General features: G+C 40.4%; 1 protein-coding gene and 1 long non-coding RNA gene across 5 annotated transcripts in view; one reads left to right on the top strand and one right to left on the bottom strand.

The window, feature by feature from the left end:
* LOC126992736 (uncharacterized) lies at window positions 1-7,212 on the top strand. Of its 4 annotated transcripts, none has more exons than XR_007746983.1 (4): window positions 1-1,167; window positions 1,391-1,538; window positions 1,616-4,759; window positions 5,335-7,212. It is a non-coding gene; the product is annotated as an uncharacterized LOC126992736 (long non-coding RNA). The 4 variants fall into 4 exon arrangements; XR_007746982.1 differs by having other exon boundaries at window positions 3-1,167; window positions 1,616-1,925; window positions 2,025-7,212; XR_007746980.1 differs by having other exon boundaries at window positions 2-1,241; window positions 1,616-7,212.
* Window positions 7,213-8,327: 1,115 nt separating this feature from the next.
* Window positions 8,328-18,358, bottom strand: part of LOC126992731 (protein FAM43A-like) — an 18,434-nt gene continuing 8,403 nt past the window's right edge. The window contains exons 2-4 of the mRNA XM_050851549.1: window positions 15,463-15,542; window positions 13,820-14,020; window positions 8,328-9,491 (exon numbers count right to left, since the gene is read on the bottom strand). Coding sequence (XP_050707506.1) covers window positions 8,535-9,491; window positions 13,820-14,020; window positions 15,463-15,542 — 1,238 coding nt within the window. The 3' untranslated portion in view covers window positions 8,328-8,534. The remainder of the gene's footprint in view (window positions 9,492-13,819; window positions 14,021-15,462; window positions 15,543-18,358) is intronic.

The following is an 18,358-nucleotide window of genomic DNA, read 5'->3' as shown; positions in this document are numbered from 1 at the left end:
AGGATAATAATAGTCGTCGCAGGATAATAATGGTATATTTGGTAATGCTATAAGAATGATGACCTACTTATATGATACAAAATTACAATTCTTATGTACATCCCTGACATGGCCTCGACAACACTCGCTTAAGTTAGGTACACACACACACACACACACACACACACACACACACACACACACACACACACATACATACACGTCTGGCACACCGCACATACACATACACGCATACATAATAGCTGCATATTTATTTTTATTTAACATTACTATTATTTATATTACCTTTAAACGGTGCGCACGCAGACCTATGACGAACATTCTATCGTCGATACGTTCATAATTTTTCGTGCAATAAATTAAATGATAAACAATTCTACCATTATCATTATTTTATGTGATTTTTTAACGCTTCCTGTTTCATCTCCTCACTTTATTTCTTTACTATTTTGGTCTCACTATAAATTTAGCTTCCTTTGATATATATAAAAAAACACTAATTTTTTCCCTAGCTCACGAAAATTACTTTATATTCCTACACACAAGTTCTCGTAATACTCAGCCTAAGTAGCGATAGTAGTGGCAATAGTTGTAGTAATAATAGTAGAAGTAGTAGTAGTAGTAGTAGCGCTGCAAAGACTACGCGAAACAGCAAGTCTAATGTTGCCTCGATCAGCGGCCTTGAGGAAGAATGGCTGACTCAATGAAAAGGTGTGAAGGGAAAAAAATGCCGTAAAAATGAAGAGAAAAAATCTTGAATATGAAGAATGTGAAAAGGAACGTAAAAGGAAAGTCAGGTTGAGTGAAAATGAACAAATTGGGGAAATCTTGAATATGAAGAATGTGAAAAGGAACATAAAAGGAAAGTCAGGTTGAGTGAAAATGAACAAATTGGGGAAATCTTGAATATGAAGAATGTGAAAAGGAACATAAAAGGAAAGTCAGGTTGAGTGAAAATGAACAAATTGGGGAAATCTTGAATATGAAGAATGTGAAAAGGAACATAAAAGGAAAGTCAGGTTGAGTGAAAATGAACAAATTGGGGAAATCTTGAATATGAAGAATGTGAAAAGGAACATAAAAGGAAAGTCAGGTTGAGTGAAAATGAACAAATTGGGGAAATCTTGAATATGAAGAATGTGAAAAGGAACATAAAAGGAAAGTCAGGTTGAGTGAAAATGAACAAATTGGGATAATCTTGAATATGAAGAATGTGAAAAGGAACATAAAAGGAAAGTCAGGTTGAGTGAAAATGAACAAATTGGGGAAATCTTGAATATGAAGAAGAATGTGAAAAGGAACATAAAAGGAAAGTCAGGTTGAGTGAAAATGAACAAATTGGAAATCTTGAATATGAAGAATGTGAAAAGGAACATAAAAGGAAAGTCAGGTTGAGTGAAAATGAACAAATTGGGGAAATCTTGAATATGAAGAATGTGAAAAGGAACATAAAAGGAAAGTCAGGTTGAGTGAAAATGAACAAATTGGGGAAATCTTGAATATGAAGAATGTGAAAAGGAACATAAAAGGAAAGTCAGGTTGAGTGAAAATGAACAAATTGGGGAAATCTTGAATATGAAGAAGAATGTGAAAAGGAACATAAAAGGAAAGTCAGGTTGAGTGAAAATGAACAAATTGGGGAAATCTTGAATATGAAGAATGTGAAAAGGAACATAAAAGGAAAGTCAGGTTGAGTGAAAATGAACAAATTGGGGAAATCTTGAATATGAAGAATGTGAAAAGGAACATAAAAGGAAAGTCAGGTTGAGTGAAAATGAACAAATTGTGAAGTCTTGAATATTGAAGAAGTTGAAAAAGAATGTGGAAAACGAAACCAAGACGAAAAAGATGAGCAGAGTGAGCACATACACACTATATAGGAAGTCTTGTATGAAAAAAAGGGTTGACTGTTACAAAAAAAAAAAGTAAAATAAAGAAATATAAATCAATTGCACTAGAACGTAACCAGACTGAGACTTTCCAAAACAATAACAACCTTCTGAATGGTGGACTGTTATAAAAAGTAAAATAAAGAAATATAAATCAATTGCAGTATAACATAACCAGACCGAGACTTCTGAATTCCTCCTCTCACGAAAAAATAGAAGATAGCATTACATCAGCCTTCAATACGTAATCTATGCCCAAGTAACTACCAAGTATTGCCTAACCTCGATAAAGCCATAATACTTTCACATGCTTCCTACTTTTGACAATCATAGTACTGGATCCTCTTCTGTTACTTATAAGCTTGATGTTCTTACGTTTCTAGTCTCTCTAATCTAAAGTTGCATTCACGTTGCCTAGGAATTTATAGACACACAGTTACAAGCTTTTTTACCAGACGTTAGACAGAGAGTAGTAGTAGTAGTAGTAATGTGTAGGTAGATAAGTAGAAACAGCAGTAGTAGTAGTAAGTAGGTAGGTGGATAAGTAGGGATAGTAGTAGTAATGAGTAGATAGATAAGTAGAAACAGTATTAGTATAAGTAGGTAGGTGGCTAAGTAGGGACAGTAGCAGTAGTAGTAGTAGTAGTAGTAGTAGTAGTAGTAGTAGTAGTAGTAGTAGTAGTAGTAGTAGTAGTAGTAGTAGTAGAAGACAGACCTAATAAATTTCAATGCTATAATAGCGTTTTGAGGCACAATTGTCACAGCAGACGTTTTACAGCCTGTCCACACACACACACACACACACACACACACACACACACACTGGCAAGACTCGTACGTAAAGATAAAACAAGTAGTAGTATATAAACATCAGGCAGTCTTCATAATAATGCTAGAAACACGCACAATGTCCTCTTCTTCTCTTCCGTTTTCGTTTCCTCGCCTTAACGTGATAAATAACTGGTAGCATAATAGCGCGGTGTTGGTATTCACATATCTACAGTATAACACATTTTTTATATCACTTAATTTACTTATCTCCATATAAAAAAATCACATACGTATAAAAGCCATAACAAAGACTTCACGCACTCACGTTTTCTTTCTTCGTCTTGACACTTCGATGCTCAGACGAAGATTCATTCACTTCGTTCAGTTTTTATTCAATTTATCTTCTTATAGAATCACATACGTATAAACTCCATAACAAAGACTTTAAAACCGCTTCTTTCTTCGTCCTAACACAAGCAGGACAGAATACAAACTTCGGTACTCTGACGTTCGAAGACTTATTCAGTTCCTTCTACAACTCCTAGATGACGCACCTTCGACCTCTCCCTCTCACAAGTATTGCTGAGTATACACAAGTGACTGACTGACTGAAGGACTGGGTGGGTAAAGAATAAGGCCGTGTCACACAAGCACAGAATCCAGCACAGTATTTCGATTTTCTTCTACTAAAGGGGGTCGTATTATGAGACATTAAGCCGCCCAAGAACACATATTTGACAAGGCTTTCGTAGGAGTTGTTGGCATTTTCAGAGGTAGTTTTATGACCCTGGCGGTAGTTTCATCCTTCCTCTGTACCCTGAGCCTAAAAAAACACTCATTAGAACCTGATTGATCCCCCTCTTTGACCTTTAGATATAGCTGATGTGAGAAGGCAAAGTGTCTTGTAATACGACCCAAGGAATGGCAGAGCAGTAACCCCACGCACCTCTCGCCTTCTCTCACGGCGATGTTTACCTCACTCAACGTTGCCAGATGGTCCCACTCAGCCTCTTATTTTTACCTATTTACACCTCAAAATCTGTCTCCTGGGTCCGAATACCTAGATTGATTTATAGTTATCGTTACATTCGTCAATTTCTGATGTCTTATGGTGATGGTTAAGTGTCAGAAGCCGGTAAATATGATATGATATGTGATAATCTGGCACCGTTGACCTCACTGCTTCACAAACCGCTTCGGTGAGGTAAACAACACCGATACCAAGACCAAGACCTTTTAATCTATTGGTCCAGCAAGAGATTAGGGAAAAAGAAGCAACGGGGATACATTTTACAACCAGAATGAACCTTTTGGGATAATCGTATAGTATCTCTGCCCTCCTTTCCTTCCCTCAATATGATTTTAACCTTACTGAAGCGTTACAAATGGCTTAGGTGAGGTGTATAAAGAGGCTATTACACTGGGCAAATGTTCCGTGGATCTTCAGTCAAACCATGATTTCCGCTGGCGTGGTTCTCATTTTTTTCTTGTTATTGCTGATGATGATGATGGTGAGTAATACCGTCGTCCTTCAGTGATATCTACCGAAGCTTTGGAAGATCGTGGACACGTCATAAAACTACGGAAATATAAGAACCACGCCAGCGGAAATCATGGTTTGGCTGAAGATCCACGGAAAATTTTCCCAGCGTAATAGCCCTTTTAGACAGTGAAACAAAGGAAATAGGCGTTGGGAGTGTACATTTTTCTACCAGTAATCGTCTTTTTCCATGTCCAACGAACTTCCACCTTACAAATTGCTTTCGTTAGGTGAAGGAGACCAAGAGACAAGGGAAAGAGGCGCAGAGGGAGGAGACAACCACCCAAAGACTCGTGCTGGCGGAGACGATCAAGGTGTGCCAGAACTGTGATCGTGTTACATCGCCTTTAGGGAGTTCGTGGCGGGGATGAGGAAAAGGATAATAAAGGGGACGTACATAAAAGGAGAGGTTGTGATTCGAGGCAGGTGAGGGCAGTGACAGGTGAGGCTACAATTAGTGAGTGTTAGTTTGTTTGTTAGTTAAGTGAGTTTGTGGTAGGGATGTCGATAATAAAGATAAAGTATATTAATTAAAAGGAAAGGATGTGATTCAAGGCAGGTAAGGGCAGTGACAGGTGAGGCTACAATTAGTGAGTTAGTCAGTTAGTTTGTTAGTTGAGTTTGTGGTTTGTGGTAGGGATGTGGATAGTAAAGGTAAGTTATATTAAATAGAAGGAAAGGTTGTGATTCAAGGCAGGTGAGGGCAGTGTCAGGTGGGATTTTAAGTAGTTAGTTAGTTATGATAGTTAGTGAGTTTGTGGCTAGTGGTGAAGACGAAAATGAGGAAGATAATTGAGGGGAGTATATGAAGAGGAAAGGTTGTGATGCAAGGCAGGTAAGGGCAGTGTCAGGTGAGGCTTTAATGAGTCAGATAGTTTGTTAGTGAGTTTGCTTGTTAGTTAGTGAGTTTGTGGTACATGAAGAGGATAAGTAAAATAATAGAGGGGAGATACAGTAAGGAGAAAGGTGGTGATTTAGGCAGGTAAGGGCAGTGTCAGGTAAATCTCAGTTAGTTAGTTGGTGAGTGAGTGAGTGGTTCGTGGCAGAGAAGGAAAAAGAAAGAGGAAAAAAGAGGAAAGAAGAGGATAAATAAGGAGAGGTAGACAGAGATAAAGGAAAGGTGATTCAAGGCAGGTGAGGGCAGTGTCAGGTGGGATTTTAATTAGTTAGTTAGTTAATTATGGTAGTTAGTAAGATGAGATGAGGAAGATAACAGAGGGGAGTATATGAAGGGGAATGTCAAGGGAAGTTTTCATAAATAAAGTTAGTTAGTTTGTGGTTCAAGGTAAGGATGAAGATGATAAAGCGAAGGTGTATCAAGGGGAAGGTTGTGATTCTAGCAGGTAAGTGAAATGTCAGGTGAGTCTCAGTGGGTAACCTTTGTGATTCTTGAGGTAAGTTGACGATGAAGGTGAAGAGAAATACTGTGATTCTTGAGTCCACGCAGATGATGGTTACAGAGGAGGAGGAGGAGAAAAAGAAGGAAATGGAGGAGGATTGTGATTCGTAAGTTAGCAAGAGAGAGAGAAAAAAAAAACTTGTAATTCTTGAGTGTTGAAACATTAAGAAAAGGAAGAAGAAAAAGAAGAAAGAAAAAAACCAGTCTACTTTCTACTACACACGAAATGGAAAGAATTAAAAAGAAAGAAAAATGCGAAATGTGATAGAAAGAAAGGAAGGAAAAAGAAGAAGTATATAAAAAAGAATGAAAAAAACGAAAGAAAAAGAAAAGCAAGAAGGCAAAGTATAAAAAGGAAAGGAAAAAAGCAAATTATAAAAAAAGGAAGGAAAGAAAGAAAGGGAAGACAAAGTACAAAAAAAAAGAATGAAAAGAAAACGAAGGAAAAAGATAGAAAAGAAAGAAGGAAACGTATAAAAAGGGGAGGAAAAAAAAGCAAATTATAAAAAAAGGAAGGAAATAGAAAGAAAGGAAAGACAAGGAAAGACTTTAAGACTTGCACACGACGGGGAAACTAAATAATAATAATAATAATAATAATAATAATAATAATAATGATAATAATAACAATAACAACAATAATTATATATATGTAAAGTACAACACCTGTGATTCTCGAAGACTTGATGTTTGAAGCCGACTCGAAGCGGCGACCGAAACACACACACACACACACACACACACACACACAAACACAAACACACACAAACACACATACAAACCACCATCATCATCATCATCATTATAATTATCACAATCCCTCCAGCGAATCTTCACAACAACCAGTGAAGAGGAAGAGGAGGAGGAGGAGGAAGACGAGGAAGAAGAGAAGGAAGAAGAAGAGCATTAGCAAAGGATGTCAGATTTACCGTAACATAACCGCTATGGTAATCTGTCTATCTGTCTGTTCGGTTCCATAGTAGAAGTAGTAGTAGTAGTAGTAGTAGTAGTAGTAGTAGTAGTAGTAGTAGTTGTTGTTGCTCTCCGCACGTTACATCATTCTATCGTCAACAACAACGATCCCTTTAGTTTACGACGCTAACAACAAGAAAAAGGATCGTTCGTAACACCACAAGGTCAACATTGGAACATCGAAAGGAATGAGGCGTTGGATATATTTTGATTCTCACCTTCTCTGTCTCTATCTCTCTCTCTTCTTCCTGTCTTTCTTTCTCTCATATACACTCACTCACTTTCTCCTCTTTCCGTCTCTCTTATCTCTATTCTCTTCTTATCCTCTTTCTCTCTGTCTGCCTGTTTCTTTATCTCTATTTTCTTTCTTATCTTTCTTCTCTCATATACACTCTTAATTCTCTTCTGCTCTCTCTCTTCCCCTCTCATTCACTCTTTCCTTCTCTCTCTCTGTCTGTCTGCCTGTTTCTTTATCTCTATTTTCTTCCTTATCTTTCTTCTCTCATATACACTCTTGTTCTCTTCTGCTCTCTCTTCTTCTCTCATTTACTCTTTCCTTCTCTCTCTCTCTCTGTCTGTCTGTCTCTTATCTCTCTCCTCTTCCCATCTTTCTCTCTCACATACCTTCTCATTCTCTTCTCTCACACCCATACACACACACAAAATCGCCACTGTGTTGTTAGTTAGGTCAGAGGTCAACTTGGGTCACGCACTCCGCATCTGGTGACCTTTTTTTTGCACGTTCCTCCCTTCCCTCCCCTCCCTGTGGCCCTCCCCCCCTGGCCCGTGCTGCAGAGGGTGTCACGAGGGGTCTTAAGACTAGTAACAAGTAGCAACCCACACGCGGGATGCCCACAACAACGGTGCAAGCGACGCCACTAAGTCTTGAGGCACTGGCCACATTGAAGAGCCACACTGGGCCACACTAGAGCCACGCAGAGGGCCACACATGAGCCACACTATACCCGAACACCTGGGACATACTAGAACCATATCAAAGGGCATACTGAGCCACACCACATTTTCACACTTCGGGCATACAAGAGGGCATATGAAAGTCACACCATATCCACACACAAGGGTCATACTGAAGCCACACTATACCTTCACACTTCAGGCATACTAGAGCCATATCAGAGGGCATACAAGGGCCACACCATATCCATAAATGGGACATACGGTAGCCATATCAAAGGGTTTACGGGCCACATCATAACCACACTATATCCTGGCATTCTGAGCCACATTATATCCATTCACAAGAGGCATACTGTAGCCATATCAAAGGGCATACAAGTCACACTATAACCACACCATATCCGGGCATACTGGGGCCACACTAGTCATCCAAGGGTCAGGTCACACTATCCTCACACACTAGAGCATGAAAGCCACACTACGTCCACACAGCTAGCATGCAAGAGCCACACTAGATGAGGGAGCTGGCTGGAGGTCACATCACACGCCACATCACGCTGACACACTCGCCACATGTCCTATCACGTCAGACCCACACACAGGAACACATGGTCGCGGTGGGGGTGTTGCATATCTCACGTGTGTTCACCCAGGTCAAGGTCACTCACTCACCCACACACTGACTGACCTTTATCCTTATGTTCTTGTTGCTTGAGGTCACCCAGACACCCATGGATTTAGTGACCTTTCTCCTCGTTTTCATTCTTTTTCTCGTTTTTTTTTCTTTTTTTTTCTTTTCCTCTTTCTCCACACACTTACAGATTTCGTGACCCTTCTCCTTTTCTTTCTTTTCTTTCTTTTCCTCCTCTCCCTTCTCCTTCACCCATAGACAAATTTAGCGACCCTCTTGTTTTCCTTTCTTTTCCATCTTTTCTTTCTCCTTTTCCTCTTTTCTCTTTTATTCCTTCACCTACAGATATATTTCGTGACCCTCCCAGTTTTCATTTTTCTCCTCTTCTCTCTTTTCCTCCTCCTCCTCCTCCTCCTAAAGGTTCTGCAGGGAGTCCTTGTCCTCCGAATACCCACTTTCCTCACTGATGTTGTCCCCGTCTAGCCTGGCCGCCATCTTGCCCCCTCCGTCCCCCGTCTCAATGATGTGGTGGTGGTGGTGTGTGTGCGGGGGGTCATCCTGCTCGCTCCCCGCTTCGCACGCCCCACACGACGACCCACAGGAATCGCAGTGTGACCCTAAGGACTCTGGCTGGTCAGAGGTCAAGGACTCTTCACCAGGGGGCGCTAGGGTCAGTTCCCGCGCCAGTGTTGCCAGGAGTCCTAGGTCGCTGGCTGCCTCGTCCTCCTCGTCCTCGTGTGTGTCGCTGCCGCACCGCCCTTCATCGTCATCAGCGGCCTCCTCCACGGACTCCAGCGTCGGCAAGGGCGGGGCGGGGCAGTACATGAGGTCAGAGTCATACGCATTGACCTCACACTTCTGGATTTGACCCGTTCGAGTGCCCCCTCCTTCCTTGACCTTCACCTCCTCTTGAGACACCTCCTCCTCCTCCTCCTCTTCCTCCTCCTCCTCCTCGTCCTCCTCCTCCAGCACACACGTCTCCCTGCCCCCACTGGCCGCCTCGCTCTCTGAGTCATAATCCATGAGAATGTCAGATGTGGTGTCTGAAACGGTGCTTGAACCCCCGACATCCGCCCCGGGTTGTAGATGCACGGACGCAGCCTCGCCATCACTCCCATCCTCTTCCTCCTCCTCCTCCTCCTCCTCGAGTATCTCCTCAATAGCGCCTAGTTTCGGGGCACTCTTGGAGCGTTCTAGCGGCGGCCGGTAGTTGGAGCCGCCGGTGGAGAGGAGCAGCTTGCGGCGAGGGATGGAGGCGGAGTCGTAGAGGGCGTGCATGAGGGACAGTCTCGCGTTCTGCCGCACCACCTTCTCGCGGCGGAATTCTTGCAGAGCAGCGGCCAGACGAACTCGGAGCTGCGTCGCCATGGCCTGGGAGAGAGATGAGGGGATGAGACGCTGCGATTATGAGAGCAAAATGATGTAGTTATGAGAGAGAAAGATGCTGTAATTATGAGAGATAGAAAGATGCTGCGATTATGAGAGCAAAATGATGTAGTTATGAGAGAGAAAGATGCTGTAATTATGAGAGAGAGAAAGATGCTGCGATTATGAGAGCAAAATGATGTGGTTATGAGAGAGAAAGATGCTGCGATTATGAGAGATAGAAAGATGTTGCGATTATGAGAACAAAATGATGTGGTTATGAGAGAGAAAGATGTTGTAATTATGAGAGATAGAAAGATGCTGCGATTATGAGAGATTGTAAGATGTTGCGATTATGAGAGCAAAATGATGTAGTTATGAGAGAGAAAGATGCTGTAATTATGAGAGATGGAAAGATACTGTAGCTATGAGAGCAAGATGGTGGTAGATAGAGAGTAGATGACATTATAATTAGAGACATACTGTGGTTTAGCAATAGAGAGAATGAAAGAGTGAGATGATAGCAGATATAAGGGATGACGGAGATGAAAATAATGATAGCAATCAAAGAAATATTGCGGTTAAGAGAGAGACATATGGTCGTTATTAGATGAGATTAGAGTGAAAATATTGGTGTTTTTTGAGGTATTGTGGTTATTAATTCTGAGCGAGTCGTTAGAGTGAAATAAAGTGGAAATGATATAAGATGATTGTAGAGTACGAGAGTTAGATTAGTTTAAGGGGAGACCAGGGAAAAAAGGAAGCAGAGTAGGAAAAGTGTTCGTGGTATTGTGGTTATTAATCGTGAGAGAGTAGAGTGAAATAAAGTGGAAATGATATAAGATGATTGTAGAGTACGGGAGTTAGATTAGTTTAAGGGGAGACCAGGGAAAAAAGGAAGCAGAGTAGGAAAAGTGTTCGTGGTATTGTGGTTATTAATCGTGAGAGAGTAGTTAGAGTGAAATAAAGTGAAAATGATAGATGATTGTAGAGTACGAGTTAGATTAGTTTATGGGGAGACCAGGGAAAAAAGGAAGCGGAGTAGGAAAAGTGTTTGTGGTATTGTGGTTATTAATTCTGAGAGTAGTTAGAGTGAAATAAAGTGGAAATGATAGATGATTGTAGAGTACGGGAGTTAGATTAGTTTAAGGGGAGACCAGGGAAAAAAGGAAGTAGAGTAGGAAAAGTGTTCGTGGTATTGTGGTTATTAATCGTGAGAGAGTAGTTAGAGTGAGATAAAGTGGAAATGATAGATGATTGTAGAGTACGGGAGTTAGATTAGTTTAAGGGGAGACCAGGGAAAAAAGGAAGCAGAGTAGGAAAATGTTCAATGGTGACGTCAGGGTTTATTTTCAAGAAAGAGAAACAGATGAGTAATGGAGTATACAGTGGGAAAGAATGGGTTAGCGAGAAAAGTTAAGGAGTGTGGGGAAGGATATTCACTGCGGAAGAGGAAGCGAGTAATGGAAACGTTTGAGGAGGGAGATGATTCAGTAGGGCCAGTGGTTCTCAAACTATGGGTATTTTGATGGGTCGCTGGGACACAGGAATTCTATTAGTTTAGTTTTGTAAAAGAGAAAACCAGTGCGATGGATTCCACTAGTTTAGTTTTGTGAATGAAAAGCTGTACACCTTATTTTTATTTATTTATTTATTTTTTTTTTTTTTGGAGGGGGGCAAAATAAAGTATATATATCACTGTACATTTTGTTTCTCTTTACTCTGGGTCGCGAAGGATTGAAATGTTCCAAATAGGGTCGCTCACGAAAAAGTTTGAGAACCACTGCGAGTAGGCTATGGAGTCACGCGCTCTCAGGAATAGGAGTCACATACGAAGGCTAAAAAATAGAATGGGAAAAAAATGTGCCCCCTTCCAACTAACATATGCAATCACCCCATCCTTCTTCATCTCCCCTTGTTTCTTCTCTTTTCTCATTTTCTTCATCCCTATCTTCTTCTCTCTCCCCTTCCTCTTTCTTAACCCTTCCTTCCCTAATCTCTCAACCTTCTTTCCCGTTTTTCTTATCCTTTCTCATTTATCAAGAGGACTTAATTCAAGGCTAAAGAAAAAGAAAAGTCACATACGAGGCTAAAAATAAAAATAGGAAAATATGTGCCCGATTCCGACTATCGTATGCAAATGAGTGAGGAAACTAAACCAAGGCTAAAACAAAGAAAATAGGAAAAAAAAGATATAACACTATAGTCGGTTTACCCGAGTCTAAAGTGTGCATTATCGCGCACGAAGAGGAAGAAAAAATATTAATACCAACATGTCCCAAAAAAGCTATTAAATAAGATATCGTCGATTTTCCAACAATTTTTCAAGGACACTTTGGCTCCAGGAGGAAAAGTATAAGTGCAAGAAGAAAAGTATCAGTGAAAGAAGAATTGCAAGAGAGTTAGTGAAGCAGAACTAATGAGGAAAGAAACTGTTGGTGTGTGAAAAGAAGAAGGAAAGAGATTCGTGAGATAACTGGACTCTCTCTCTCTCTCTCTCTCTCTCTCTCTCTCTCTCTCTCTCTCTCTCCTTCATACCTTTTATTTAATTCTTGTTTTTTCTTTTAATTTTCTTCTTTTATTCAGTTTTTCTCCCTTATTATTTTTCTTTATTCCTTCTTTCTCTCTTCCTTTCTTTTTTACTCATTTCCTCTATCTTTTTTTTCCCTTTTCCTTCTCTCTCTCTCTCTCTCTCTCTCTCTCCTTCATACCTTTTATTTAATTCTTGTTTTTTCTTTTAATTTTCTTCTTTTATTCAGTTTTTCTCCCTTATTATCTTTCTTTATTCCTTCTTTCTCTCTTCCTTTCTTTTTTACTCATTTTCTCTATCTTTTTTTTTCCTTTTTCCTTCTCTCTCTCTCTCTCTCTCTCTCTCTCTCTCTCTCTCTCTCTCTCTCTCTCTCTCTCTCTCTCTCTCTCTGTCTCTCTCACACATATCTCCTTCATCTATCTCTACTTCCTGTCTATTTTCTCCTTTTCCTCCTCCTTTTTCTTCCCTCTTATCTGTTATCTCTCTCTCTCTCTCTTCTTCCTTTCCCTTCATCCTTCCTTCTATATATCTTCTCTTCTTCATCTTTCTTTTCCTTCCTTTCAGTTCCTTTTATTTTCTTCTCCCTTGCTTCCTTCTACAACCAGCCCCCTCTCCCCCCACCCTCTCTCTCTCTCTCTCTCTCTCTCTCTCTCTCTCTCTGGAGGATAAGAGGAAAGAGGAAATAAAGGAGTTTCTGATGCGAACGTTTATCCCACGCCTCCTCAGACTGACCTTCTCTCTCTCTCTCTCTCTCTCTCTCTCTCTCTCTCTCTCTCTCTCTCTCTCTCTCTCTCTCTCTCTCTCTCTCTCTCTTCATTATAATAGTGAATGGAATGTCGCAAGGAATTCGAACAAGAGAAAAAAAATAGAAAAAATAATGAATGCGACAAAAGATTGAGAGAGAGAGAGAGAGAGTATAATATATCTCACGGTAATGATGTATACGAGCTGAAAACACACACACACACACACACACACACACACACACACACACACACACACACACACACACATCGCTTGTCTTCCCTTTCCTCTCCCTTTTTCGCCATGCACTTCTCTTCCCATCTCTTCTTTCCCTTTTTTTAAATTACTCTTCCCTTCTTCCTTCCCTTTCTTCCCTTCTTTCCCCTTTCCCTTTTCATCTATCTTCCATCCTTTTCATCTCCTATTTTATTTTCCTTTCTTTTTTCCTCGCCTTTTCTTCCTTATTATTTCCTAAACCTTCTTCCTTTTCTCTCCTTCTTTCTTCTCCTTTCTCGTTTTCCTCATCCTTTCTTCCTTATCATATCCTTCCTATCCTTCGTATCCTCCCTTTCTTTCTTTTCCTTTATCTTTTTCTTCACCTTCCCTTCACCCCATCTTCCTTTTTCTTTCTCTATTTCTTCAACTCTCGTTATATTTTCTATCGTTCCTCTTCCCTTCTTTCTTTTCCTTTCTCTTCTTCACTCCTCCATTCTCTCCTCCTTTCTCATTTCCCTTACTCCACCTTTTCACCCCTTCTTTCTTTTTCTTTCTCTATTTCTTCAACCCTCTTTATATTCCCAATCCTTCCTCTTCCCTTCTTTCTTTTTCTTTCTTTTCTTCACCCCTCCATCCTTTTCCTTTCTCATTTCCCTCACTCCACCTTTTCAGCCCTTCTTTCTTTTTCTTTCTCTGTTTCTTCAACCCTCTTTATATTCTCAATCCTTCCTCTTCCCTTCTCTCTTTCCCTTTCTCTTCTTCACCCCTCCATTCCTTCCTCCTTTCTCATTTCCCTTACTCCACCTTTTCAGCCCTTCCTTCACCCCTTCACCCCTTGACCCACCTCTGCCTTGGTGTTCTTGGGGCACAGCACGGCGTGGCACCTCAGCTCCTGCTTGAGGCGGCGTCCCTCGTGGCGGTACACCCAGCAGAACACCCGGGGGTAGGCGGGGTGCGCGGCGCAGTACGTGACGCGGTGGGCCCAGTACTCCGTCAGCCCGTGCTCCCGCGTCACCGCCCGCAGCCCCGCGCCGCATATGGTCACCTGCCGGGGTGTACAGGTGTGAGGGGATACATATACATACATAGACGGGATATACAGGTGTGAGGGGATACATTTACATACATAGACGGGGTATAGAGGTGTGAGGGGATACATACACATATACATACATAGACAGACAGACAGACAGACATATATATACCTGTTCGAGGGCATATAGGTGTGAGTGGGGCGATATACATGTAGGTAGACAGACAGATAGGTAGATACATACATACATACATACCTATATACATTCATACATACAGAGAAGTGAAATACAAGTGTTCTTAAGTTACGTTCATGTGTCATTCTCGGCGTGGAAATAAATAAACTAGCACACACACACACACACACACACACACACACACACTGAGGGAGAGAAAGGGTAATGTACTCAAGACGGATGATGATGATGAAAATGATGATGATGATGATGATGATGATGTGTGTATGTGTGTGTGTGTGTGTGTGTGTGTGTGTGTGTGTGTGTGTGTGTGTGTAAGGGATGTGAACATGGGGAATACGTGTACGTTTAAAGGAGAGGAGTGATGTCATTCTTACAACAAAACACACACACACACACACACACACACACACACACACACACACACACACACACACAGTTAATAACATCCGTGACATCTTATCGCGGGAGAAAAAAAAAAAAAAAAAAAACAATTATGTAATATTAGCCGACACGTGTGATGGGGGGGGCATACCTCCTCCAACACATTTTTGACAGTAAAGAAAACACCTCGAGGACAAAAAAACAAAAAAACAAAAAAATCAACAAGCACAAGAGAACACGGTAAATAAAAAAATAAAAAATAAAAAGAAATAAATAGATAACATTAATAACAAAAGAAGGTCTCAGACAAATAGACAGACAGACAAACAGACACACAGACAGAGGCAGAGATTAAGGAATATAATAGACACAAAAGGCAAAGGAAGCCGCTCAGGAAGAAGAAGAAGAAGAAGAAGAAGAAGAAGAAGAGGAGGAGGAGGAGGAGGAGGAGGAGGAGGGGAAAGAAGTTATGAAGATACTGACCTGAGAGAGAGAGAGAGAGAGAGAGAGAGAGAGAGAGGAGAGTGATAAAGTGAGAAGGGAGAGGAGGAAAGGGAGGTGATGAAAGGGGGAGGGAAAGGAGGAGAGGAGAGAGAGAGAGAGAGAGAGAGAGAGAGAGAGAGAGAGAGAGAGAGAAAATAAATAAGAGGAAAAATAAAACAGGAAAAGATGGAATGGAAGAAATAAAGAGGACTGAGCTATCCGATCTCTCTCTCTCTCTCTCTCTCTCTCTCTCTCTCTCTCTCTCTCTCTCTCTCTCTCTTGAACTCACTCTCCACTAGGAGATATATATAACATGAATAATAAAACTCTCTCTCTCTCTCTCTCTCTCTCTCTCTCTCTCTCTCTCTCTCTCTCTCTCTCTCTCTCTTACCTTCATGGCGATGTCCTGTCTGTTACTCTGGCAATAGTTCCTCCACAGTGTTGCCAGCGGCTTGTCAACACACCCCTCGCCTGCAACACAAAAATAGACGTTGGTAACACTGATGCAAACACAAAATAGAGGCAGTATTTAATATTTATATTTGCAACACTTGTAATGCATTGGTTCACTCGCTTGATCGTACTTGTAACACTGTATTTCTCGTTGGTAACACTCATGCAAGACAAAACAGACAGTATTTATATATGTAACACTTATAATACTATGTTATACTTGCTTATTCGAACTTGTAACACTGTATTTCTCGTTGGTAACACTGACGCAACACGAAAAAAAACACAGAGCATTTGTATATCTAACACTTATTTGCAATAGTATTCTTGGCTATTCGTACTGGTAACACTGTCTTTCTCGTTGGTAACACTGATGCAACACAAAAAAAAACACTGGGAAAACATGTGTCTTTAGTATTTATGATGCAATACTACACATCTTTATTCGTACATGTAACACTGTCTTTCTCGTTGGTAACACTGATGTAACACAAAACAAACACACTGAGAAATTATATATGTCCTTAGTATTTATGATGCAATACAACACTTTTTATCCACCCTTGCAACATTGTCTTTCACGTTGGTAATACTGATGCAACACTTTATTTCACTTTAGTAATATCTCCGCAACACTTCACAACACTAGAGCACTATATTCGCCTAAAACACTTTTAATTTTACACTTCACTTTCCTACACTAATCTATCCATTCCTGCAACACTGTATTTCACATAAGTAACATATCTGCAACATTGAGCAACACACTAAATCACCTTTCAACTCTGTAACACATATTCCTATCATATATTTACCTACAATAGTTTATCTGTCCATGTAACACTGTAATTCAAGCTAGTAACACATTTTGAAACACCACAACACACACTAGAACACTTACCAACACTGGAACACAATTATTTTAAGAGCAACACTAGCTTAATGTGAAAGAAAATGTGTGTAAGCCCTTGCAACACAAAATCGATAACACAAGGACGTAGCAACACACACACACACACACACACACACACACACACACACACAGAAACAACAACCTTTTCAATTCAGTTCCCACGCCCCTGCAATTTTTCTCACGCCCTGGCCATTTTTCTCACGCTCCCGCTACATTTCCCACGCCTACCCCTTTCCCCTTCCCCCTCCCCTCCCTCCCTCCTCTTTCCCCCTTCCTCTTTTTTTTTCCTCTCCCTCAACACCACGCACTATCCATCAACAATACCTAAACACATTGGCCTTACTTATTTCTCTTTATTTTCTTTTCGTTTATATCTTTTATCTTTATTATTATTATTTTCTTCCTATTTTGCTTCTTATTCTCCTCCTTTTCAACTTTATTTCACTTCTTTATTTCTTTCTCTTTACTGTCTTCCTTCATTTTCTGTCTAGTCTCCTTTTATCATCTCCCTTCACTATTCTCCTTTCCTTTCTCTTCTTTTCCCTTCCTTTTTCTGTTCCCTCTCTTCACCATTCTCCTTTTCTCTGTATAATCTTTCCTATCTTCTCTTTTCTCTGTTCCAATCTTTCTCTATTTTCCTTCGTTACTATTCTCTCTCTCTCTCTCTCTCTCTCTCTCTCTCTCTCTCTCTCTCTCTCTCTCTCTCTCTCTCTCTCTCTCTCTCTCTCTCTCTCTCTCTCTCTCTCACACACACACACATACACCCACCGCCAGATATCTATGTTAAACCCTTTCACTAAACCGCAACCAACCTACCTAGCTAACCTAACTACTTCCACTCTCTTCATTCACCACCACCACCACCACCTACACATATCACTCTCACTTTTTTTTCTCTCTCTCTCGACACAATTGTATAAAATGACAACAACCACAACAGACAGTATTCATATGTCACGTTACGCTTGTCTATCTGTCTGTCACCATTTTATCAAACACACACACACACACACACACACACACACAGAACAGTCGACAATTATTTATGTTTATTCCCTTTTGTCTCTGTCGCTCGTGTGTGTGTGTGTGTGTGTGTGTGCGTGTGTGTGTGTGTGAAGGCGATCCGTTAGTCAGGCCGTTAAGAAAGGATGCGGAGGAGGAGGAGGAGGAGGTAATATCACACTCTCACCCTCCGTTTAAAAGTTAATTATTATTTTTTTCTTCTTTTGCTGATTAAGTCAAGTTCACTCAATCTTTTTTTTCTTCTTTCAATATCCCATCATTATCTTCATTCCTCCTCTTCTTGTTAGTGTCTCATTATCATTCTTTTCTTAATCATCTGGATTCTTAACTTTTTCCTTCTTTGTCTTCCTCTTTTTCTTCTTTTCTTCCTTCCTATCTTTTCTCATTTTTGTCTTCCTCTTTTTTCTCATTTTTCTTCCACTTTTTTAACTGTTTTTTTGTCTTCATTTCCTTTTTCTTTTCCTTTTCTTCCTTTCTTCTTCCCTATTTTCTTTTCTTTTTTCTTTTCTGTCTTCATTTTCATTTTCTTATCTTTTTCTTCTTTCTTCTTCCCCTTGTCTTTTTTGTCTTCATTTTCTTTTCCTTTTCTTCTCTTCCTCTCTTCTTCCCTACTTTTCTTCTTTTCTTTCTTCTTCCCCTCTTCTATTTTGTCTTCTTTTCCTCTTTCTTATCTTTTTCTTCCTTTCTTCCCTATTTTTCTTCTTTTCTTCCTTCTTCCCCTCTTCTCTCTTTTCTGTCTTCATTTCCTTTTTCTTTTCCTCTTCTTCCTTTCTACTTCCCTACTTCTCTTTTCTTTCTTCTTCTCTTCTTTTCTCCTCCTTTCTCTCCCTTCTTCCCCTCTTTCTCTCCATCTTTATCTCTTCTTCCCCTCTTTTATTGCTCTATCGTCATTATTATT

The sequence above is a fragment of the Eriocheir sinensis genome, chromosome 7 (assembly GCF_024679095.1).
Source record: "Eriocheir sinensis breed Jianghai 21 chromosome 7, ASM2467909v1, whole genome shotgun sequence".
In the NCBI taxonomy this organism is placed as follows: domain Eukaryota; kingdom Metazoa; phylum Arthropoda; class Malacostraca; order Decapoda; family Varunidae; genus Eriocheir; species Eriocheir sinensis.
The sequence above is the reverse complement of the archived record's forward strand: the minus strand, read 5'-3'. Positions and strand labels throughout refer to the sequence as shown.